Below are 22,952 nucleotides of genomic sequence, written 5' to 3' on the forward strand. Positions count from 1 at the left end.
CTCTCATTATCACCCACGAAGCCATTAGCCACATTATAAGCCGTTTATTCAACAATCCTATATCCTAGACTGCTTTTGGCCCCTGGACTAGGCCCTCACTGCTCCTGGCATGGGGACCACACAGCCTGATAGAGCCACCCAGGGCTCAGAAACCTGGGGCCATAATGTCAGTGGCTATAACCGCTTCATCTGCCGCCGCTCCTGTCGGCGCTGCCGTTTCTCATTGTGCTCTGGCGCTGGGGTGCCACTGTCTGCTGTGAACCAGGGGCCCAGGATATTGACCCACAGGAGGTAAAGAGCTCTGCCTGGAGCCTAGAAGAAAAAAGGTAGCTTGAAGCCAGGTGAAGGAAATAAAAGAAGAGAAGGCTTAGATGCTCCAGCTCCTCCTCGGGAGCCCCGCAACCCACGTACCAGGAGCCAGAAGGACCAGATGTAGAGGGAGAAGCAGCTGAGCACCTGCACAATAGCTGTCAGTAGGATCACATCTTTAAGGTGCCTGTGGAGAGAAGGGAAGCTGCAAGGGCCAAAAATAGTAGCTGGGGAATTCCCTGGTGGTCCAGTGGTTAGGATTGCATGCTTTCACTGCTGAAGGCCTGGGTTCAATCCCTGGTTGGGGAACTAAGATCCCACAAGCTGTGCAGTATAGCCAAAAATTACTGCATAAAAATATGAGATGGGCCCTAGTTCACCACCCTTCCACCCTCTTCAGGTTGCAGGCAGCTGTGGGCCTTGGGCTATCTGGGCCCCACCCCCCAGCCCTGGCGCCGCTCACCTGGGCTGACAGCGGGGGACACTCACTCTGCCATGCCCTGCTCCATGTTGAGATCCATTCCACCATCCACCAGGGCCCCATCCTCAGAGAAGGCTGCCCGTGCCATCGAGCTCATAGAGTGGTAGCTGGCCCCGTACACTGCCAGACTGAAGACCAGGGCCATCTGTGGAACAAGAATGGGGGTGTTAAAAGGGCAGCCACTGACCCTATGGGATTACCCACTTCCCACGATGGGGGACACTTACCCAGGCCCAAAATGAGGCAGATGAGTAGAAGAAGACCAAGGTCACAAGACAGTAAATGGCCTGTAAGCGGACACAAGATCAGGCTAGGATCAAAAGCTTACTTAACCATGGACCTTCCTTGCCTCTGACTCTAGACCAGGTGATGAGACAAATCGTTTCTTACAGGGTTGGGGGAAGAGACCTGCTCCCAGAATATCCAGACACCCCTGACACAGGAAAGAAGTCCCTGTGCATTTAGGATGGGAAAAGCTCAAGTCCATTTGAGACTCACACCCTCACTTTGCTTTTGTTTTTCGTTTTGACTGTTCAGCACTTTCTCTGCACCAGGATTTTTTCTCATTTATTTAGCTGCACTCAGTCCTTAATTGTAGCATATGGGATCTAGGGAGTCTTAGCCACTGGACAACCAGGGAAGTCCCTCTTTTATTTTTAATTGGAGTTTTCTTCTGGAGCTTTGGCTGTCACACACCCCGACAACTCTACCCCACCAAACGGAGCTGCGGGCACAGAAGCAAGGAGGGAGGCACTTACATTAGCCCCCAATATGATTCGCAGGTAGAACTTCAGGGTCTCTTTGTTCTCCTCAAATATCTGCTTCTTCCCTCTCGTGCCCACTTTTCCTTTGGGCTGCAGAGAGATAATGAGATACTATCAAAATCCTTAGCAGCCAGGACCTTCCTCAGCCTCCCCACCATTCCGGTTAGCTGAATGGGCTTGACTGGCGTCCCTCTCCGGGCTCTGCTAGAGTAAACCCGATCTGGGCTGACGGTATCCTGCCTCAAGCCCCTCAGATCTCTAGCTAGTCCTGATACTGTTTGATACCGACGCCCATCGCCCCTCAGGCCCCTCGATCTCTGCAGCCCTGGTACTGTCTGCTACAGACGCCCAGCCCTCTCTGGCACCAGCTCCGGTATGGTCCTGGATGCCCAATGGATGGCGCCCCCCTCCAGTGGCGGGGGTGGGGAATTGGATTGACCCATTTCCCTTGAAGCTCTTCCTCTGATTTCAGTCTCCCGGCCCCGGGAGCGCTTTGTCATGCGGACCACGCCCTACTCGCCCTCCTTACCGCCATAGTGAGACGCAAGTACCCAACCAAGAAAAGAAGGGAGAGCGACCGAAACCGCACTCAGTAGGTACCACATCGGCACCACAGGCACTTCCGGTGCAGATCCAATACGTCACACCTGAGACGGAAGTTGAAGGCCTACTTCCTTCCCAAGCTCCGCCTTCCAGAGTCGGCGGGACTACACTTCCCAGAAAGCCTTGCGCGGGGGCGGAGGCGGCAGGGATGCAATGGCGGAGTCGCTGCCGCTGGAGGTGAGAGGAGGCCGCCCTCAGGCCTAGCTCGGGACAGGCCCCGCCCTAGGGGTCCCAGGCTGTGGGGAAGGGCTGTCAGACAGCTCTCCCGGCCCCGCCCTTCTGGCGGAAACGACCCGGCCGGGAGATCCCTGGACCTGCAAGCTATGGGTAACGGCTCCACCTTTGGGCCACTCTGTCCCCTTACCTTGGGGGACCATCCTCTCCTTTCCCATCGGCCCCAGGAGATAGCTGCTGTCACCTCAGCGGGGACAGGGCCTCTGCCTAACCCTGATCTCTTGAGATGGCCGTCCCTCCCTCTCAGTTCTGGAGATGTCCGCTGCATTCCATCATCCCCGAAGGGTAACCGATCTTACCCCCACTGGTCCCTTGGAATGGTCGCTCCATTCGCTTCCCTTCGAGAGACGGCTGCCCCTTCCCATCAACTTCGAGCATGGTCTCTGAGTTCCCTCACCGAGGACAGGCCTGCTCCCCACTTCTGAGCCCCTAGTGATGGCCATCCCTGCCTCCATCACCTTCATCCTTCATGGGATGTTTGCTCCCTCTACTTAAATTGGAGCAAGATCACTCTGCCGCTATTGTCCCCAGACAGATAAGTTTTGTCCCAGTGGCCTCTTGGGATGACCTCTCCATCCTGTTTGCCCAGAAAGTTGGCAACCCCCTCCCACTGCCCAAGAGAGACAGGGCACCCTTTCCCCATCAGCCCTTGGAATGATGCTTCACCTCCAATGAGCTCCCTGCAATGGCATCCTTTCCCCCTTCTGCCCCAGAGGATATCTGTACCATCACCATGGATCACAAAGATGACCAATCATATCTCTAGTAGCTCCCTGGGATGGCCACTCAACTCTTATCACTGCTTCTTCTGTTCCCTCTAGAAATGCCTTCCCCCTTCTCAGCTCAAAGAATCATGCTTCTTCCCCTCAGTGAGGACTGGTTTGTTGCCCTCCTTTTGTGGGTTGGCTGCTGAACCCCAGAAGATAGGATGACCACTATCTTACCTCAGCTCAGACAAGTTTTCCTGCCTCCTCTTGGGGATCAGAAAGTGTGGTCAGTCCCAGTCCCCATCAAAGTTCTCTTCCCCAGGCCTAGCCTCCCTGGCCCAGAGGCTGTTCTCACCAGTCATTCTCCTCTCAATAATGATCTGTTTTACCTTCCCACCCCTTCCTTGAGCAAACCTTTGGTGAAAAGAGAGGTAAAAGACTGTCCATCTTTATTTAATTCAATCCAGTAAGTACTGACTTAGTACCTTCTGTGTACTAGCAATTAGGGAAGGGAAGAAGAGACCAAGTGGGCTGGTGAGGGTCAAGCTTAAGGGCATTCCAGGAAAAAGGTCCACATAGGCAAAAGGAAATAAGAAAATCAACATGCTGTGTTTGTAGGACACTGAGAAGACTGGCTTGTGGAAGCTCTGGGATCAGGGGTCCAGTTAGGCATGGAGGCCTGGCAGTGCTGACCCAGGAGAAGAAATTTTGTCTTAAGGGTATTGGGGAACCCCAAATGTTTTCATCAGGAGTGCACTGAGACTGAAAGCTCTTTCTTAGGAAAATTAACCTTGTTGCTTGCAGTCTGTGGAATGATTAGCAAGGATGAACCTGGAGACAAGGAGATCAGGTGGGAGACTGTGGAAGGAACCCTGGTCTGGGGTGATAAAGATCTGGGCTACTAAGGTGGTAAGGTTTCAAAGGTAGAATTATTAATAACAGCAATCCAGGAACCATTTATGGACTATCTACTAGGTGTGAAGCATATCATATTAAATTTATATATATATATATATAAATTAGATATATAATTTAATCCCTGTCATAAGACTGTGAGGGCAGCTGGTAAAGAATCCTCCTGCAATGCAGGAGACCTCAGTTCGATTTCTACATTGGGAAGTTCCCCTGGAGAAGGGAAAGGCTACCCACTCTAGTATTCTTGGGCTTCCCTGGTGGCTCAGAGGGTAAAGAATTCACCTGCAATACAGGAGACCTGGGTTTGATTCCTGGGTTAGGAAGATGCCCTGAAGGAGGGCATGGCAGGCCACTCCAGTATTCTTGCCTGGAGAATCCCCATGGACAGAGGAGCCTGGCGGGCTACAGTCCGTGGGGTTGCAGAGTCGGACATGACTGAATGACTTAGCACAGCACAGACTGTGATCTAGATTTTTTTTAATATCCTCATTTTACAGGTGTGGGTTGAGGTTCAGAGACATCACATACCTTGCCTGAGGTCATATAGCTAGGAACTAGTGAAGCTGGGATTTGAATGAGTCTAAGTAAAGCCTATGCTTCACACCTGTATCTGGAGCAAGGGACAGAAGAGCATGAAGAGTATAAAGTTTTATCAGGATCTTCAGACGAGATGCTCTGTCGGCATTGAAGCTTGGGGACTGGAAAGTTGGGAGGAGGGGCTGCTTTGGACTGAGGTGAAGGTGATGGTAAAACATTTGGATGAAGAATCCTGTGGACAGTTAGCAATACTAGACTAGCACATGAATGAGAAAACAATATGGAATATTGAATTGTTGGTTATTCTTATAGAGGTAATTGTTAAAGCAATGCAAGTGAATTTATTATCCTAGGAAGTGAGCAAATTGAAAGACTCAGGTCTGAGCCCTGGGAGCCACAGAAGAATCTAGAAACAGGGCAATTGGAGTGGTGAGTGGAGCCCTAGAAAACAGTGTCACAGAAGTCAAGGAGAGAAGATTCCAGAAGAAAACAATAGTTAATATCAGATTATTCTTGGTCTCACAGGCAGCTCCCTTCCCCAGTCCCTAATAAGGCCTCCATCCCTGGCCTCATAGAGCATAGGTGGAGTGAAGGCCTTAGCCTACCAGGATGGGTCTTGCTGAGAATTGTAACAGTTGGCTGAGAAGCCAAGTTGGCAGTGAAGAACACTGGAAGAGTGCAGTCCCAGTGTAACTTCCTGAAGATCAGCACTTGCCTTGCTGTGTTCTAGATCCTATGCAAGACACTTTACCATGATATTTAACTGTCACAGTAACCCACTTAAATCTCACCACAACTGTCTTTTTATAGATAAGAAAAATAAGGCTCAGAGGGGTCAGGTGAGAGAATAAGAATCTAAACTAGATTTATTTAGTCCCAGTGCCCAGGCCCTTTTTATCAAATTGAGCAGAAAGTTTGATTTTTATCAGAACAAACCTGCATCCAGATGGTGCTCAGGAAAGGTTTGTTCCCAGTAAAGATACCTTGAGACTGGAGAGGAGAAGTGGAGACTCTCTGAAGCTTAGGATCCAAGATGAGCTAGAAGCCAGTGCTCTAGTCCCCTCTGACCTACTGTACTGCCAGAAAGAGAAGATTTCAGAGGCCCCCACCAGCACTAACAGCCCCAATGCCCTGTCTTTTTCCCTCAGATGGTCACATATATTCTGAGCTTCCTGCCTCTGTCAGATCAGAAAGAGGCCTCCCTCGTGAGCCGGGCTTGGTATTGTGCAGCCCAGAATGCCCTTCGGGAGGTAAGGTGCCTACCCTCACCTAGCCCATTCTCAGTGGTCTCACTTCAGCTTGCTCATGGCCCTGCTCATACATCATCCATCCATTCATTCCTGCCTATTTATTCATACATACTTGGCTCTGGGTCCAGTACTGGGACTCTACAGATGAACCAAACACAGTCCCCTCCCCTGAGAAACTCATAGTCTAGTGAAGGAAAAAGACAAATATGTGAGTGATCATGATGTTGTGTGCTCAGGGCATTGGCATGAAGGGGGCCATGGGAACACAAAGGACACAGAAGGAGACTGGCAGCATCAGGGGAGGCTTCCTGAAGGAACACGATGAGCATGAGGGTTGGTCTTCAGGACTCATAACCGCACAGGCGAAGGCACCAAGGTGTGAAATAGTTCTGGAAATGACCACCCAGGTTCGCTATGACTGGAACTTAGGTGTGTGGAAGAGAAGTGGTGAGAGATGAGGCTAGAAAGGGGTCAGACAGCAAGACAGATGTCCCAGGTGGTATTGCTAGGGCTTTCTCCTGGTTACCATCATGGGTAACCAAGTGACCCATGGAACTTTAGGAACGTTAAAGGAACATTAGGCAGGAGAGTGACACGCAGTGATTTATGTCTTAGACCTCCACAGAGCAGACTGGACTGAGAGGTGAGTCGCAGGGAGACAACCCACAAGGAGGTCACTGCAGGCATTTGTGTTAGTTTGAAAGGCAAGCAATGAGAATCCTTTGTTTCAGTTTTGACTGCAACTGAGATGGAACAGTTTTCTCATTAGCAGACTATTTATATTTCCCTCTTTTGTGTATTTCTGTTCCTTGTCTAATTATTGGGGTTTTAGTATTTTTCTTATCAATTTGTATGAACTTTTTATACATTAAAGAAGTTAATCTTTTACATACTTACTGAAATATATTCCTCATATATTTGCCTTTTTAAATTTGATTTGTAGATATGTGTTATTTATGAGATATACAGGGGTTAAATTTCTGGGTTGTTGACTGAATATCCTTTTCTTATTTCTGCCATTGCTTTAGAGATACTTTGCCTCTTCAGAGATTTGATAAATATACACTCATATTTTGGTTTTTTAATTTGGATTCACTTCTTAGATCAGTTTTAGGTTCACAACAAAATTGTCTTATGGCTTTAATTTATATAGATATATATATTTGGTGTAATTTATTTTGACTTATGCTGTAAGGTAAGACGCTAAACTGATTAGTTTTCAAGTAGCCCAAGTACCATTTATGTATAAGGGATTGGAAGCCTCCTCTGTCACATTTTAAATGAGTGTTTAAGTAGGGTCTGTTGTTGAGTTCTCTATCCAGTGTCATTGAGCCTAGTTTCTAAAGAAATTTGATTTGAACTTGTTGGAAATTTGAAGTATAAAACATCCAAATGGTGAGATCCAGTTGGTAGTTAGACTTCTGAGAGAGGAATTCAAGAGAAAGGTCTGGGTAATAAATATAGATGAAGGTGTCAGGTGGAGGTTTAAGCCTTAGATCTAAGTCACTTTCCCTGGGGAGAACAAGAGGAGCCCTGAAGAGCAGGCCACAGAGACTGCCCAGGAAGGATACCAGTCCGAAGGCAAGGAGAGGAGGAGGGGCCTGTAGAGAGGCCTTACTCATTTGGATGGTGACACTACCTCTGTGTCCGGCACTGTGCTAGGCCCCAGGGCTGGGGCAGACACAGCACTCAGAGTTGATAGAGAGAGAGACTGCACTGCACTCAGAATCTTAAGAAAGGTGCATAGAAGCATACCACAGATGCAGAGAAGATTTACAGAAGACTTCACGGAAAAGGGGATGCTTGGGTTAAATCTTGAGAGAGGATACATATTTGTAAAGGAATAGGTGAGGGGTCAGACCGCCCCCACCCCCAGAAAAAAACAGTTGAACCCAGGTATGGAAGTATGAGACAGTGGTCTGAAATCAGCATTCCAGAGCCAGAGTGGGGAGCGGGCATAGGAAAGCTGGGGCTGAAGAAGTAGGCAGGGGGCTGACATAAAAGGGCTTGAATGCCAGCCGAGGAGCTCAGCTTCCATCCTGTGCAGTGGCGAACCATCAAAGGGCCTGAAAAGCATGGTCAGTTGCCTTGTCAGGATCACTCTGTTGACAACACCAAGAATAGACTGGAGCCAGAGACTGAAGGCCAGGAGGAGACAGGAGATGGACTGGAAAGGACCCTGGACATTGTGGATATGAGGGAGCAGTCTAGGATGATTCCCAGATTTCTGACTTGGGTGATTTGGTAGAAGGCACTGAGAGTTTGGGAGAAGCGGGGATAAGACAGTAAATTCAGATTTGGGCATATTGCATCCTTGTATCTGGAGAGAGGTCCATCAGGTCATGGCTCCCAGTATATGGTGCTCAGGAGTAGGTGGAATGGGATGAAGTCTGCTGGGGTGCACGTGGAGGGAAAGTGTGTGTGTGTGTGTGTCTGCATGTGTGTGTGAGAGTGTGTGTGAGAGAGAGAGTGTGTGTGTGAGTGAGTGTGAGAGTGTGTGTGTGTGTGTGTGTGTGTTGGAATGGAACAATTCATGGAGAACCCACTGGTCCATGGATTGGGACTTTCTGCTCTTTGATGACCCTGAATGGGGAGTAGGCTAGAAGGCAGGAGAGACAAGAGGGCAGAGTCTCAGAACCTCCAGTAGGAGAGAACACCGGGGAGATAGCCCATCCCGAGTAGGCACCATGGCGCAGCAGAGAGGAAGGACACTTGTGGGAGGTCTGCAGAGGAGCCCCCAGATGAGAGGGGCTGTTTCTGGGAATGAAGGATTCTGTGGGGACAGTGATGGAGGGATCAGTGGGCAAAGCTATGGTCAAGAGGTGGCCGCAGTGGGTGTGGTGCTTCCAAGAAGCGTGATGGTACAGGGGAGAGGCGGGGGGGTTGCAGGGTCAAGGGAGGCTTTTGTTAAGACTCTGGGGTGTTTGTGGACTCTGAGGAAGGAGCAGTGGAAAGGCAGAGATTTTGGGGTTCTCAGAGGAGAGAGTGGGGACAGGCTCAGTAGGCCAGGTGAAGGGGGTCTCCTTGAACCCAAGAGCAGAATAGGGAAGGAAGTTCTGATGAGTCCTGCCAAGGATGGGCTGGTGGATGTGAACAGGGAAGGAGGTCCTTCCCACCCAAGAGCTTTGGTTTCTATTTGAAACATCTCTGAGAAAGCCAGAGTGAGGGGAGGGAGCTGCAGTAGCGTCAGGGGCTTGAGAAGAAGTCTAGGGGAGTGCAAAGAGAGGGGGGCTGTGAGGAGAGGGGAGCCAGCGCAGACAGGAAGGGAGGCTATGGCTTCCTTGGACAGCACATACCCAGAGGAGGCCGTGGTCTCATCATCCCTGGTTCGGCAGAGGGCACAGAGAACAGGTGCACCCGCATGATGGGCAGGGCCACGGGGGCCCTGACGAGAGGTCATCAGTCAGGAAGGCTTCTTGGAGTCCAGCAAAGAAGGAGGGGGAAGAAGAAGCCAAGTGGGCAGTCAGGCCCTGGGGATGAAGGTGAGACTGGAACAGGAGTGAGGGAAGGAAGAGGAGGAGGAGGCCAGGGTCAGAGTTTGGGATCCAGAGTCTACCATTTTAGCACTGGAACTTCTCCAGTGAACCCTGAGGCTCCAGATAGAGCACTGACAAAGACCCGTTCGGTGACTCCGCAAAGCTCAGCCCCCTACTCCACCACCAGGCCTGGGAGCTCTGGGAAGCCAGGCCACAGATTCCTGGGCATCTAGGGCTGACACCACCATGTCCCAGAGAACAATCTCTGGAGCCCAATTGGCAGCAACCATTTCCCAGGTTGCAGCGGGTTAAGGAGGTGGTGCCCCAGCTAGTAGGTGCTGTGGAAGATTCTGAGTCACCAGGGCCAAGCTGTATGGCTCCAGGCCAGGCTAGGATGCTCGACTTGGTAACTTCTTAATCTCCCTCACCTGCCCCCACTTAAATCCACTTTTTCTCAAATAAGCAGACAGACAAAGGCAGCACCTGACATACACCTGGGCTCTGTCCATACCTGGGACTGGGGTGAGGGTGCTGCCACCAGGCTGGTCACTGTGAAGATCTCAGAATGGCTCCTGCCCCATGCTGCCTTCTCCTGCCTGAGGTGTCTATAAAAGCCTCTAGAAGTGAGCCCCAAAGTCTGATTCCTCTCTGGAGACCAAAGCCGCTGGGTGCCAGGATATACGCTTCCTCAAGGTCCTTCTGGAAAACAGGCATGCTAACTTTGGATTCCTGTGCTGGCAGACAGGACAGTCATGTCTCTCTCAGATGGCTTGCCAAGTCTGCACACAGGCCTGCTGTCTCAGCTCAGGACTTCAGTAGTTACAACAGAGTCCTGGCCTCTCACAGTCAAGGGACACATATTGCTTTTAGCAGGTTTAGGGCATTTTCCAAATGAGTCTGCATTTACTCTTAAGATGCCAGCATTAAGAGGGGAGGAAACCAGGGAGCTAGTTGGCCCCTCTGTGCTGAGGCGGCTGAAGCTGGAGCAGGTACCCGTGTTGTACTCTCTTGGGGCTTTAGAAGCATCTTCCCAGGGCCTGGGGTGGGGCACTTTCCTACACTGGGGCAAAGACCAGAACCCAGAAGGCTGCCGCTCGGCTCCCAGAGAGGGTAAATATCCCCAACAGGCTACTCCTGGACTTCCGTATCTGAGTCCCAGGTAGACCACCTGGGTGATGGTGGTCTCCCCACCAAGAAAAACTGTGGAGAGCAGGGAGGTGGCCTCAAAACTCACCTGGCCCCATAGTTGGAAGTCCTTTAGGCCAGGCCCTGCCCCTTCACTAGGTAGCTCTTGGGGCCACCTGCCAGCCCTGCACTTGGACCCTGGGCTATTCGTTTACCTCGTGTATAGGAAGGCAGTGGGAGAGGGAAGAACACTGCTGGCAGCCAAGGCTCAGGAAGATAGGGAAAGAAGGAAGACTGAAGGCGGTTGGAGCTGGGGGCTGCGGCGTGCCATGTGACTGGTGGGGGCAGGTGCTGCCTGGCAACCAGCACTGCTCTACACTCCCCCAACCAGAGTTCATCCTACTCATGAGATTGGCTCATCTAGCACTGCAGGGCTTTAGAATGGCTGGAGGCGTGCTAAAGTTCCTTTCTAAAACCTTTTCTCCTGGATCTTTTCAGTACCCTCCCCAACCTCACACACTGGCACCTTCGCCAGCTCTCCTTAAATCTGAGAGAGGGACCCAGGTCTCTGGCTTCCCTACTCCCCACTGTCTCCTGGTGTCCACGGAGAGGGGGATCTATGGGCAGAGCTCCTCTCACCCATATTGACCATGGGGGCTGAATTGGGAACCTGGTTTGACTCCCAGACTCCCGTGAAATTGGTGGGAGCTGGTGTCCCTCTTACCACAGGCTCGTTCCCGGGACGACAGCCCTCAGGGGCTGCTTCTTTCTGGGACAGAAGCGAGGCAGGGTCTCCACACCTGGGAATGAGTTCCACCTGTCTTCCTGGAAGAATCCTATTGATTAGCATCTTGCAGGGAGCACATATTACGCATCATTTTGACCTTTCTGGTTCCCTTTTGATGATTTTCTGTGGGGGACAAGCAGGGAATGTCAGCTTGTTCTTCCTGTTACTCACTAGACAGGTTTGGGAGGGAGCTTGCTTCTGAAAACAAGAATCTATGAGTATCACTTGCCTGCAACCTGGGCACTGGTGGGGGAAGAGAAATGGGGCTAGGGTTTCGGAAACCAAGCCCTCTTCTCCCTCTCCCACAGACCAATTCCACACATTCCTGTACTTTCTGTCCTTTGGCTCCCTCTGGTACAAGATCAGGGAAGGTTCTCTGAAGACAACTCCTACTGGCAGTTCCTCCCACTCCTAAACAAGCCAGCCTTTCCCCACAACTAGCCCTGAGCTTGCCTTCCGGCCCCACGGACTCCAGCTCTGTGCCCCCCATGCTCCCTCCCCGGTTCCTCTCCAGTAGGGCCAACTTCCTCCCTGCCTCTGAAATTCGTTCTCTGAGCTCTTGTCCACAGAAATAGTACACTTCTCCCTCCTCACCTGCAGGAATAAGACAGACCCTCCAAGGAGAAGGCCAGGGATCACAAGTGCATCTCGATCTCCAGCCTGAAGGGCCTTCACGTGTGCGCATACGGACGCATCCACGCATGCGCACACCACACTCACATGCGTAGGCACATTTTTCACTTACACACAAAAGCCAGTTTTGCAAACATTCTTGTGGCCGAGACACTGAGGCCACCAGGGTACCTGGGCCTCACTGCCTGCCCCAGATCTCTGGCATCTGGGCCACAGGGCGTTGTGGTGAGCGACACCTGCGGTTGCTTCTTCCCGCCTTCAGCTGCTCTGAGGGCTATTTATATGCTTGTGAGAAAGAGGGGGAGGCTGATTGCTTAGCTAACGCTAAGCTGAGGCCCTGGATTTGGAGTCCGTGGGTCCCAAAGCCACCTTCCGAAAGTCCCCAAAGTTGGGGTCCAGAATGCTTTGTCCTCCTGCTCCCAGGGTCCTTTGCTGGCTGGCCTCCAGGCCGCCCCCCAGCCCTCCTGTACCCAGCATGCCAAGTCCCCACTCTGGCCCAGCCTCTCCATAGGCACTCAGCCCCCACCATCACTAACTTTCTGTCCTCCCCTTGTAATCCTCCCCTTTGAGCCCCAGTATGACCCGTCCTCCCTGCTGCCACGTCCCATCAGCACCCACTCAGGCACATGACACCACAGTGGGTCCCAGTTGTAGAAGGGCCCTTCCCTGACCTTCCCTCAAACTCTGGCCAGCAAATTGCCACCAGACCCAATGGCTGGCACACTGTGAGGCCAGAGGGCTAACCCCAGGCCCGCTGCTGCCTTGTAGGCCAGCGTGCAGTACAACATCCCCGTGTCGTCTGCCTCCCTTCCGGCCATCAAGAGCCTGGGTCTCAGGGGCGTCACCTGCATCAGCCTGACCAACCTGGCTGGCTCGCCAGCTTCACTTCAGGTGCTGCGGTCTGTTACCCACCACCTGGGCCCACACCTGCAGAGCTTGTGCCTTGGTGGGGGCAGCCCCACAGAGGCCTCCTTCGTGGCCCTGATCCTGGGCTGCCCAGCCCTGCGTATCCTAGACCTCAGTGGCTGCAACAGCCTCTTCATGTCGGGCATGCTGCTGGCTCAGCCCGAGACGGCGCAGCAGGTCCAGCAGGCGCTGAGCGGCCTCCGTGAGCTCAGCCTGGCTAGCCTTCGGGACCTGGCCGACCTCAGCTTCAACCGGCTCAGCAGTTGTGCCCCCCGCCTGGAGCGCCTCTCCTTGGCCTATTGCCACCTCACCTTCCAGCTAGGCCCAGCCTGGGGCACCATCGGCCCCCAGTACTCCTCCCCCTCCCAACTCTCCTTCCTCAACCTGCTGCGATTCCTGAAGGAGCGGGCCGGCAGGCTGCACGCCTTGGACCTGAGCGGCACTGGCTTGCCCCCCGAGGCCCTGCGAGCGCTGGGCCACGTGGCCGGGCTACAGCTGCAGGAACTGAGCCTGCATAGCTGCCGGGACCTCTCCACAGAGGCTGTGGCCGCCCTTTGCCACCACCAACCAGGCCTTACCACCCTGGACCTCAGCGGCTGCTCAGAACTGGCTGATGGAGCAGTCCTGGCTGTGAGTCGGGGCCTGCGGCACCTGCGGCGCCTGAGCCTGAGGAAGCTGCAGCGGCTGACAGATGCAGGATGCTCAGCCCTAGGGGGCCTGCGGGAGCTGCAGAGCCTCGACATGGCCGAGTGCTGCCTGGTGAGAGGGTGGGAACTGGCCCAGTCCCTGGGCTCGGTGTGCGGAGCTCCACCCCCACTGGCCTCCCTCAGCCTGGCCTACTGCTCCTCACTCAAGGTGAGCGTTCCACCCCTTCCTTCCATCCTCACCAGGGCCAGGGATTGGGGGAACTGGGAGCCTGGCACCAGGGAGCTACCCCGTGTTTGTGTCCAAGTGAACTGGAAGAGGAAAGGTGCCTAGGCAGACAGTGCTCCTGCCCACACTCCTCCCTGCAGCCCCCGTGGTGGGTCCATGCAGAGGGAGGTCCTGGAGACCAGAGGGGCCCAGCCCACGAGGTGACCCACACCTCACAAGTCCAGTGCTTGGTGATCACTGCAGTCTGGGGAGGGGCCTGGGGGGGTGTTCGGGGGCAGGGGTGACAGAACCAAGCCCTGGGGGAAGGGGCACTGAGGTTGCACAGCAGTAGTTGCTCAGGAGGGGCCCTGGGGAGGCCACGGGACAAGGGAGGAAGAGGGTCATTTCTTGGTTGACGCCGGCTCCTTCAGCAGGGCTCAGCCCTGTCCCTCTCGCTGGTGTCCCTGTCTTAGTGTCGCCCTCTCCCTCTTTAGCAGGTTACTCCTTCAATCTACAACTGCACCCAGAGCATTCCCCACCTGAAAAGTGTCTCAGCGTTTCCCCCCAAGTGCCTCTCTTCTCGTGCCCTACTCCATCCTCACTGTGTCAATCATGTCTCTCTCAGCCACTCTCTGGAGGCCCACGTTCCCATGTCTGCATCTCTGCAAAGCAGCTTCCTCTGTCCTGCCCTTAGTTCTTGCCCCCCTGCCCCAACTGCTCCTGGCAGGTGACAGCTCTGCCATATGTCCCCCCAGTCCTCGAGGGAGCATATCTGATGGACTGGTGCTGGGAGCAGGGATTTTCACCTGCATCCTTCCCACACCAGCCAGTCTAGGTATGTGTCCTCCCTGGGTCCCCTTCTCAGCCCACCACGTCCACTGTGACACAGCACAGAAACACTGATGCACCCTTCTGTGGGCCCTGTGACAGTTTCCTGTTGCCTGTGGGTCTGTAACTTTGGGCAAAACCTTCCTAGGGACCCCTCCGTGCCTGAGCACCAAAGGCTTCCTCCCACAGCCCCACCAAGAGCTGACACACTGGGCCTCCAGCCCCAAGGAGCCCTCTTCCTGGCCACAGGGCCCCTGTGGCCATGCTGCAGGCCCCGTGGGAGCTGGACCTCACAGCCTGCCATGCCTGGTGACACAGGCAGCGGGCACCTCCCCATCACCTGCTCCCTTTTCCACTTCCCTTGTAGGACGCCTCAGTGCTCTCCCTGATCCCAGCGCTGGGCCCACGCCTCAGGGTGCTAGACTTGTCCTCCTGTGTGGCCCTCACCAACCAGACCCTGCAGGCCATCTGCACCTACTTCACCCACCTCTCAGTCCTGCGCCTGGCCTGGTGCAAGGAGCTTGGTGACTGGGGGCTCCTGGGGCTGGAGGAGCCCATCAAGGCACCTTCACAGGAGCCTCAGGTGTGAGACCCTCCAAGTCGTGGCGGGCGGGGGTTCCCTGGGCTCAGCTGCCCTCCTTCATCCCTCTCCGGCAACAGTTGAGGGCCAAACTCAGGAGGAACCTGAGCAGCAGGAGCTTCCTCCCACAGCCCCACAAAGAGCTGGAGCACCAGGCCTCCAGCCCCAAGGACCCCTCTCCCCAGCCACAGGGCCCCTCCCTGCTCATGCTGCAGGCCCTGCGGGAGCTGGACCTCACAGCCTGCAGCAAGCTGACTGATGCCAGTTTAACCAAGGTATGAGGCTGGGGGCATGGCTAGGCTGAGGACCCCGGGGCTGGAGCTTGTTGCTTGGCACAAGCCCTTTTCTCATGGGCTTCTGCTGGATGTGGCAGTTCCTCCACTGGGGGTGGGGGAAGCTGGAAGGGCTCCAGGGCTTCATTGCCCTCCCTGTCCCTACCATGTCCTCGCAGGTGCTACGGTTCCCCCAACTGAGGCAGCTGTCACTGAGCCTGCTGCCAGCACTCACAGACAAGGCCTTGGTGGCTGTGGCCAAGGGCTGCCCCAGCCTGGAGCGCTTGGCACTGAGCCACTGCAGCCTCCTCAGCGACCAGGGCTGGGCGCAGGCGGCCAGCTTCTGGCCAAGGCTGCAGCACCTCAACCTGTCCAGCTGCAGTCAGCTCACGGAGCAGTTGAGTGTGTCGGGGCTGCCCGCGGTGGGGGCCAGCTGGGCCTGGGCCGGGTCAGGCGCTCACCTGGCGGCTTCCCTGCAGAACTCTGGATTCCATCGGGCAGGCGTGCCAGCAGCTGCGGATGGTAGATGTGGCCATGTGTCCCGGCATCAGCATAGCCTCCGTCAGGCGCTTCCAAGCCCGACTGCCTGAGGTGACCTGCATCCAGTCCCGCTTTGTGGGAGGGGCAGACCTGACCCTAACGCTCTGAAGCCAGATCAGTGACCAGTGGCTCAGCCTATGTCACCTCCAGCATCCCCGGCCCTGGCCTCTTGACCTGGAGTTTGACTCAGCGCCTCCTGCCCCTCTCTGTTACATGCCCCAGAGGGCCTTCCTCAGGCTAGAAACCCCTTCACTGGGTCTGAGAGTGGGATGATACCAGGACAGCCCACTGGGCTTCTTGCCTGCCTGCCCCACAGCCCACAGGAACCTTCTCCAGTTACATGGCACTGCCACAGGCCCCCGGAAATACCAGATCCTGCTCGCCTGTCCAGGCATGGGTCCAGAGGCCGGGCTATTGGTGGGCTGGGTCTGGTGCTGGAAAGAGTGGACTCCAGTACCTTTTGTTCTACCCCCTTCTCACACTAAGGCCTGTGCCCGGCCTTGTTCCCTGCAGCTCTCCCAGCACCCCACCAGCACTGAGTTTTAGCAGCTAAGCCGCAGTCTTTGTTGTATACCCAAGATTAAAAATTCCAGATCTTTCTTCCTTGTTTGAAGTTCTCAGACCAAAGGGCCCCTCCCCACCTCGGTGAAGTGGTCCAGCCCAGGGACAATGTGTAGGAAATGCCAGAGGGACAGACAGCTTCTTTCTCACACTTGGCCCAACAAGTGCCCCAAGCAGGTCCTAGCTTCCTCCCCACCTGGTGGGAGATGCCAGAGGCTTCTCCCCAGCATGAGCCCTGGCACATGTCCTACAGCAAAGCCATGTCCATGTGAAGATCCCAGGAGCATGGTGATTAAGGATGGCTGGGTCAATGGGGTTGTTCTTCAGCACACATGTAAGACATGAGAGAGAGAGCATCTCTGGGTAGGAAAGGTCATTAGAGGTCCAACCTTCTAAAACAGAGAAAGAAGCTCCTGGGACTGGAAGCCCAGGGGAGCAATGAGCTTAGCCTGGGAAGTCAAGGAAAGGGAAAGAAGTCAAGTCAGTGAAAGAAGAGGGAGGAAAGGGGAACAGGCAGAAGGGACCAGGGAGGTGCATGTGGGCAGGCCAGAGCTGGAGCTGGGAGGCGGGAGGGGGTTCCCAGCCCCCAAAGTGAGCAGGGAGGATGCCAGCTTGGACCAAGCATCAAGGGCTCTGTAAGCTACGGGCACTCTGTTGAAAGGGGTAAGCCACGGCATGTCTGCATCCCAGCTCAGGTCTGTTCAGTCATGGCACCGTGACTGTTATCTATGGACAACAGGGAGACACAGGAGAATACAGGAGGGGGTGATGTGTGTGTGTAATCAGGTCAGTTTCCTGTTTGAGAAAGCAATTGGAATAGGTGGTACTGAGAAGACTGGAGGGGCAAGACAGGAAGCAGGAAGTCAGGAAGTTCTTGCAAAGATGATGGTGGCCTGAACAAGGGCCTGGAAACATTGAGAAAGAACTGAAGGTATCAGGAGATGTAACTGCATCTGGGTGCTCCATTTCAACCTTGAACTCAACAGGGACTATTCTAAGTGGGGTGGGAAGTCTGAATACAGGAGTGGGCATGTGGGGCCCTAGATGCCCAAGTAAGAAGCATAGCTAGGGGGTGGGAAGCAAGTGCTCCCCCGGAACATTCTTCGAGGGAGGTGCCATACCATCAGTTTCTAGGCAACGTGGTGATGGTTAACACTTACAGATATTTTGAGGAGGCACTGGGAAGGAGAGGTAGTGAGAGGCACGGAGATCAGAGAGTGATGGGCAGCACTTCCAGCCTGTCTGTGGGTCCTGGGGGTGGGTGTGCTCCTCTCTGCCTCAGAGGCTTGGGGTCTGTGACCACAGCCTCTGAGCTTCGCCTCCAGCTGGCCTATCTGTGGCTCCCACCCCACCCATGCTGCTGCAGATGAGTTTTAATCAGAACGCAGGCTTCCTGCACTGAATTCCATCCTGTTGGAATCAGCCTACATCCTCCCACTGGCCTGGCAGACATCTACGGGAACCCTGAGTTTGCCCTTCGGCACAAAGCATACCCAACTTCGTGTCTCTCCCTTCAAGTCTCTCGAAAGTGGGCCTTCAGGACCCGCATAAGAGACAGGGGAAGGGTCAGGCAGGGTGGAGAACTAAGCTCATACTGTCTGGAGCCTTCTGGAAACATGGCTCCCAAACTAGGCCCCTGCTAAAACTGGGGAAATACTTCCCACCCTGCCATTTCTCCCTCATCTGGCTGGCTGCCCCAGACCTCTCTCAGCTGGTGGCCCCCAGACTACAGTCCATTCTGCTCTGCAGGGCTAGCAGAGGGTGGGCTGAAGACTCACTCTGGAAAAGGGTAACAGGGCCAGCCTGTCCTCGCCCTCCTTCAGAATGCCCGCCCCGCAACTAGAGTTGCCCAGGTTCATGGCCCCAAGTTGTGGCCCTGGCCTGACGCCTCTCACTTGCCAGCAAAGATGGAAGGCAGGCTTAGCCTGCGAGGTTCAGAGCTGGCTCGACACACATCTAAGAGCCAAGCAGACTTTTATTTCTGCCACAGCCTCTGCTGGTCAAGGTGCCTGTGCTTCTCCCCCTCCACCCTTTGTGGCCACCACGGTGGCAGCAGCTGTGGCCCTTGGCCAACCTTACTGTCAAGGTTCAGCAATGCTGCAGTCATAGCAGAAGTTGAAGTTGGTGGGGGGCGGGGGCACAGGGGGTGGGTGCTCAGGGATGGGCACATTCTCCAGCTCCAGCAGCCGCAGCTTGGTCTCCATGGTTAGCAGCTGCTCCAGGTCCAGCCGTGTCTGCTCACTGCCCATGGGATTGCCCAGCAGGGCGCTCAGCCCATCTGTCCACAGGTGGAACTGGGGATGGGGCCAGCTCCATGAGAGCCTCTCCATTTCTTCCCCTGCCCATCTGTTCCCCTGCCCGTCTGCTCAGCCTGCCCAGATACTCACCTCCCGTTTGGACGGGGCAATGAAGTTGAGGTACGCCTCCTCCTCCCCGTGGTCATAGCTGACTGAGAAAGCTAACTCACAGACGTCCTGGAGAAGCAAGGGAGCCAGGAGCGCTGAGTGGGGGCTGGTGGGAAGTAGCCCTGGCGCCCACTGCACTCACCTTGTTCTGCTTCCCAGAGCCCTTCTCCCGGACGTGGGGGCAGTCCTTGCCTGTCAGCAGTGCCCTGATGTCGGCCACAGGAACTGCAGGAAAAAGGCTGGTTGACCACTGAGACCCCTGGCGGCCCCGGGGTGGGGCGGCTCGGGGGAGCACAGGTGTCTGACGCCCCCATGCCCTCCCTCCTCACGCTGCTCGGGCAGGCTGTCAGGGGTCGGCGGGCCTACTCCCTCCTCCACGTCCCCATACTGCAGTACTTTGTGGTTGGGGGACAGGCAGCAGAACCACAGCTTGTCTGTGGGTGGAAAGGGCAGGGGGAAGCAATGAGAGGGCTTCCCCAACCCCGTCCAGCCGCCCTCCAGCCCCCCCACTGCCCACACAGTGACCCTGGCGCCGCCGGCTGCTGATCTTGTGGAAGAGGGTCCCCTCACAGAGGCGGAGCAGACGCTGCTGGCGGATCAGGCCCAGGAGCTCCGGCTTCAGTTTCTCCCGAAGCTCCCTGGATGCAGGGGAGGGGGCTCACTGAGCTGGACAGCCAGGCCTGGGCAAGGCAGCAGGGCAGGTGGGCACTAGGCCTGGGATCCACCCCCATGACTCACAGAATTGGAGGGGCCAGCGTGCCTTCCTGGTGCAGCCGCTCAGTCTGCCGCAGCCGCAGCACCTCCCCGTAGGTGAGTGCATTCACCTTCGTTCGGAAGAGCTCCAGAGAGCTGGGCTTCAGAGCCAGCGTGCGGGCCAGCTGCTCCCGCACCACTTGCATGACCTGGGGCCATCCCAAGCTGAGCTCAGGGCCTGAGTTCTGGGCCCCAACCCCAGAACCATCTCTGCCCTGGCCCGGGTCTCCCCGCTGCTGCCCTCCGCACCTTGTCGAAGTCCTCCTGAGTGGCCCGCATCTCCTTCCAGGTTTTATTCAGCAGCTGGATGCTTACACAGAAGAGCTCATGGAAGCTCTGGTCTTGCCCAAAGAACATGGGTGAAAAGTCCTGGGCTGTTTCGGAGCCTGGAGCAGGGGGGCAGGAGGGGCTCAGGGAGATAGTGTGTGCTGCCCCTGGCCCTCTCTGCCCTTCCGTCCCCCGTTCTTGAACACGCTGTGCCCAGCGCCACTCACAGGGCTCCCCGACATGGAGCAGATCACACAGCAGCACAGTCAGCTGGATGCTGCTCCGTGCAAAGGGGCACTCGTGCTTGTCCTCACGGCTGCTGTTCTCTAGCACAAACTGAGGAGGCGGGCGCACAGGATGGGCTGGGGAGTCATGACTAAGCCCCGGGAGGCCCCGCTTAGGTGCCCTGTACCCCATTCATCCATACCCCACCCCGCCCCACCACTAACCCGGCTGTAGGCGCTGGGTGCCTGTCTGGAGAAGTAGAGCATGTTGTCCAGGGCCAGCAGGCCAGGGGGCACACGCTCCAAGTCCTGAGCAGGGTTGCTGTTCTGGGGGGCAGGGGAGAGGCAGCTGAGGAAGGTCCCAGCCCTCTGGAGCAGTAGCAGCAGCCCTGGGTGGAGGCAGGGGGCAGGGTACTGGGTAGGGGTCACTCACAGAGAAGCCCAGTTTGCGGAACTCGCGGGCACACAGGGAACGGCGACGGTCAGCGCTCAGCCCGGCACCCACAGGCTCCCCCTCCGGCTCAAAGGCAGCTTGGCGCAGGGCCTGCAGCTGCTCCCGCTGCTCCTGGGGTCATTGTTGGAGCGATTGCAAGATTGAAGATTCAAGGCTGAACTCCAGCCAGCCCCAGCCTTCTGCGCACTCAAGGCCCCTACCTGACTGAAGGGGTCCAGTGGTGTCCGCATACGCGGCTCCAGCAGCCCCAGCATCAGGGCCTGCAGTACGTACAGGTGGTGCGCCATCTCGTCGCCCAGCGGTGCTGCACTGTGGATGATGTTCTGAAGGACAGCCAGGCCACGGCTCTGAGCGTGGGCTTCCAAGGAGAGGAGTGGGGAGGGGTCTGCCAGGCCCGGTCCTTCCTACCTTGTAGATGAACTGGCGGAGGTTTCTCTGCCACAGGTAGTCGAGCATGTGCTGGTGGGCGGGAAGGGGGCTTGAGTGATTTAGCCCCACCACGAGCGATCATCTTTTCGGCCCACTGCTAAGCACAGCATCCACCAGCTCCTGCCCACCCCATGCACTCACTGGGTGGATGCCCACCTTACGTTCTGCAGGGGTGGCCCCCTGTAGCAAAGCTGTCAGCAGTGCCATGGCCTTGGTTTGCAGCTGCTGGTTCATCCTGGGTCAAAAAGAGGGCTCAGCCAGCCACCCAGGGCCCAGTCCTGCTCTCCCCCTGGTCCCCCACCTTCAGACACTTACACCTGTAGGTGCACCAGCAGCCTGTCTAGTGGCACCTCGCTCTTGACCAGCTGGCCCAGGGTAGGGCTGCTCAAGGTCACATTCTCCAGCAAGCCCAGGGCCAAGGGCTGCACAGAGGCATCCATCAGGTTCATGTTCACGTAGCACACCACCTTTGGCGGAGCAGAGGCTGTCATCACCTCATCACCGTGGAAGGCCAGGCCCTGACACCTCTCCACCACCCCCACCTGTTTCCCCGAGAAAAGCCCACCCACCTTCCTAACAAAGGGGATGCTGAGTGTCTCCCAGGACACCACGCCATGCTCCATAAGCTCCAAGAAGGCCCTCAGTGCGAGGGCCAGCACCTCTCCTAGGCTGGAGGGACATCGGAGGCTGAGCAGAGCCAGACCAGGATCCGCGGTCCCACTGTGTACCCCGCCCACCACAGCCCTGGGCTCACTCGTCCCCATCCTCAATGATGGTGCCCAGTCTCTGAAGCCCATCACGGCTGATGACCTCCCGGGCAAAGGTCAGGTCCGGGGCCAGCATGAGGAGGTGCCGCAGGGCTTCCCGGCGCCCTTCACGACTTTCGCTCTGCAGCCCGCGTAACAGCCGCTCCGCCTCGCGGTCCTGGAGGGGTGGGAGCAAGGGCAGAGCACAGGTGAGGAGGTAAGAAGAGGGAACTGGGGGTGTGGGGACGAGGATGTCCACTAGGTGGGGCATTTCTGGGCTGGAGCTGGGACTGGGCCCCCAGTCGCCAGGTGCAGAAAAGAGGCACAGCAGAGGGGCAGGGGAGGAGGGCGGGGTCGGAGGGGCATTACTGGGGCCGTGCTGAGGCACAGGATGCTGCCATTCTTGATCTCCATGCGGTTCTGGAAAAGATAGCAGAGAACGGAAAGAAGTCAAGAAGGGCCCTGAGGACTGGCTAGCTGGGGCTGTGGAGGATTTGGGAGTCAGTAAAAGATCAGATTGCAGAGAGTGGGCCGATGACTGCGAGTCGGAGCCAGAGTTAGAAGGGATCACAGGGTGGAATGTGGGGCGGAGGGGAGGGGACTCACGTTCTCGGTGATGTATCTCCGGTGCCCATCCGCAAACTGCAGGGCATAGCGCTCAGAGTGAGGCAAGGTCCACCTGCAGGCAGCAGAGGCTCCGTGAGGCGGGCAGGGGGCGCCCTCTCCCTCCTGCCCCGCCCCATCCCCTACTCCTTGCGCCCCGCGCGGACCCGCACTCACGCGTCGCACACCTCCTTCAGCACAGCAGCCAGGGGTTTTGCCTACAAGCGGAAGAGTCACTCACGGGATGGGAGTGGGAAGAGGTTGCGGAGGAGCCTGGGGAGGGGTGGGGTGGGCTATTCGAGGGCAAGGGGGCGACCCGGAGGTAGGTGGTGAGGTGGATGGAGGCCAGCCAGGCCTGGTGACCTGGTCCAGCTGGATGAGCTGCGGGATGGCGTCACGCATCTGGACGGCGATCTTCACCACATTCCGCGGGGGCGCCATGGTCTAGCCGTGGGGGCCCTATACTTTCCAGATGTGCCACCTCCACTGAGAGCACACCTGGCCTGGGGCCACTGGGAACGAAGGCGTTCCTCAGCCCGAGAGCTTGGCTCCCGTGGCTCAGGCTCCCACTCGCGACAAGGTGTCGCGGCCTTCCCTAGGGAGCCGGATCCAAGGCCAGTTCCGGGTTGGAGTCCCGAGGAGAGGAGAGCGCCTGCCCCGCCCCGCCCCACCAAGGAGGCCCCGCCCCGCCCCAAGGTGCGGCAGGTGGGG

The 22,952-nt window shown here is 56.2% G+C and overlaps 3 protein-coding genes across 15 annotated transcripts; 1 reads left to right on the forward strand and 2 right to left on the reverse strand.

Annotated features, from left to right (window-relative positions):
- Positions 1–29: 29 nt before the first annotated feature.
- Positions 30–12,597, reverse strand: TMEM208 (transmembrane protein 208). Of its 4 annotated transcripts, none has more exons than XM_055412570.2 (7): positions 11,783–12,073; positions 11,126–11,226; positions 1,549–1,644; positions 1,018–1,077; positions 799–935; positions 412–496; positions 30–312 (listed from the first exon to the last, which is right to left on the reverse strand). In XM_055412570.2, exons 1-7 carry the CDS (start codon positions 11,889–11,891, stop codon positions 175–177), a joined length of 726 nt encoding a protein of 241 aa, XP_055268545.1. In that variant the 5' UTR covers positions 11,892–12,073; the 3' UTR covers positions 30–174. The 4 variants fall into 4 exon arrangements, 3 of the variants coding, with proteins under 3 accessions (XP_055268545.1, XP_088686725.1, XP_055268548.1); XM_088830599.1 differs by having other exon boundaries at positions 11,126–11,311; positions 11,783–12,059; XR_016035907.1 differs by having other exon boundaries at positions 262–312; positions 773–935; positions 11,783–12,597.
- Positions 2,280–17,814, forward strand: LOC129547014 (putative RNA-binding protein EEED8.10). 5 transcript variants are annotated; one of them, XM_055412568.2, is made up of 7 exons: positions 2,280–2,334; positions 5,699–5,800; positions 12,590–13,582; positions 14,775–14,990; positions 15,119–15,262; positions 15,439–15,656; positions 15,739–17,814. In XM_055412568.2, the coding sequence occupies exons 1-7, from the start codon at positions 2,311–2,313 to the stop codon at positions 15,905–15,907; spliced, it is 1,866 nt and encodes a 621-aa protein (XP_055268543.1). In that variant the 5' UTR covers positions 2,280–2,310; the 3' UTR covers positions 15,908–17,814. The 5 variants fall into 5 exon arrangements, with proteins under 5 accessions (XP_055268543.1, XP_088686720.1, XP_088686723.1 ...); XM_088830594.1 differs by having other exon boundaries at positions 15,439–17,814; XM_088830597.1 differs by lacking the exon at positions 15,439–15,656.
- A 503-nt stretch (positions 17,815–18,317) lies between these two features.
- Positions 18,318–22,896, reverse strand: ELMO3 (engulfment and cell motility 3). Of its 6 annotated transcripts, none has more exons than XM_055412563.2 (20): positions 22,605–22,894; positions 22,419–22,459; positions 22,245–22,317; positions 22,008–22,058; positions 21,647–21,816; positions 21,462–21,561; positions 21,208–21,359; positions 21,049–21,127; positions 20,872–20,922; positions 20,664–20,786; positions 20,443–20,574; positions 20,235–20,336; positions 20,013–20,121; positions 19,768–19,904; positions 19,504–19,667; positions 19,291–19,403; positions 19,095–19,199; positions 18,908–18,990; positions 18,748–18,834; positions 18,318–18,654 (listed from the first exon to the last, which is right to left on the reverse strand). In XM_055412563.2, exons 1-20 carry the CDS (start codon positions 22,680–22,682, stop codon positions 18,442–18,444), a joined length of 2,163 nt encoding a protein of 720 aa, XP_055268538.1. In that variant the 5' UTR covers positions 22,683–22,894; the 3' UTR covers positions 18,318–18,441. The 6 variants fall into 6 exon arrangements, 5 of the variants coding, with proteins under 5 accessions (XP_055268538.1, XP_055268540.1, XP_055268539.1 ...); XM_055412565.2 differs by having other exon boundaries at positions 22,409–22,459; positions 22,605–22,678; XM_055412566.1 differs by having other exon boundaries at positions 18,481–18,638; positions 22,605–22,896.
- Between the last annotated feature and the right edge of the window lie 56 nt (positions 22,897–22,952).

The sequence above is a fragment of the Moschus berezovskii genome, chromosome 22 (genome assembly GCF_049115385.1).
Source record: "Moschus berezovskii isolate FMDL1 chromosome 22, NW_MosBer_1.0, whole genome shotgun sequence".
Taxonomy (NCBI): Eukaryota; Metazoa; Chordata; class Mammalia; order Artiodactyla; family Moschidae; genus Moschus; species Moschus berezovskii.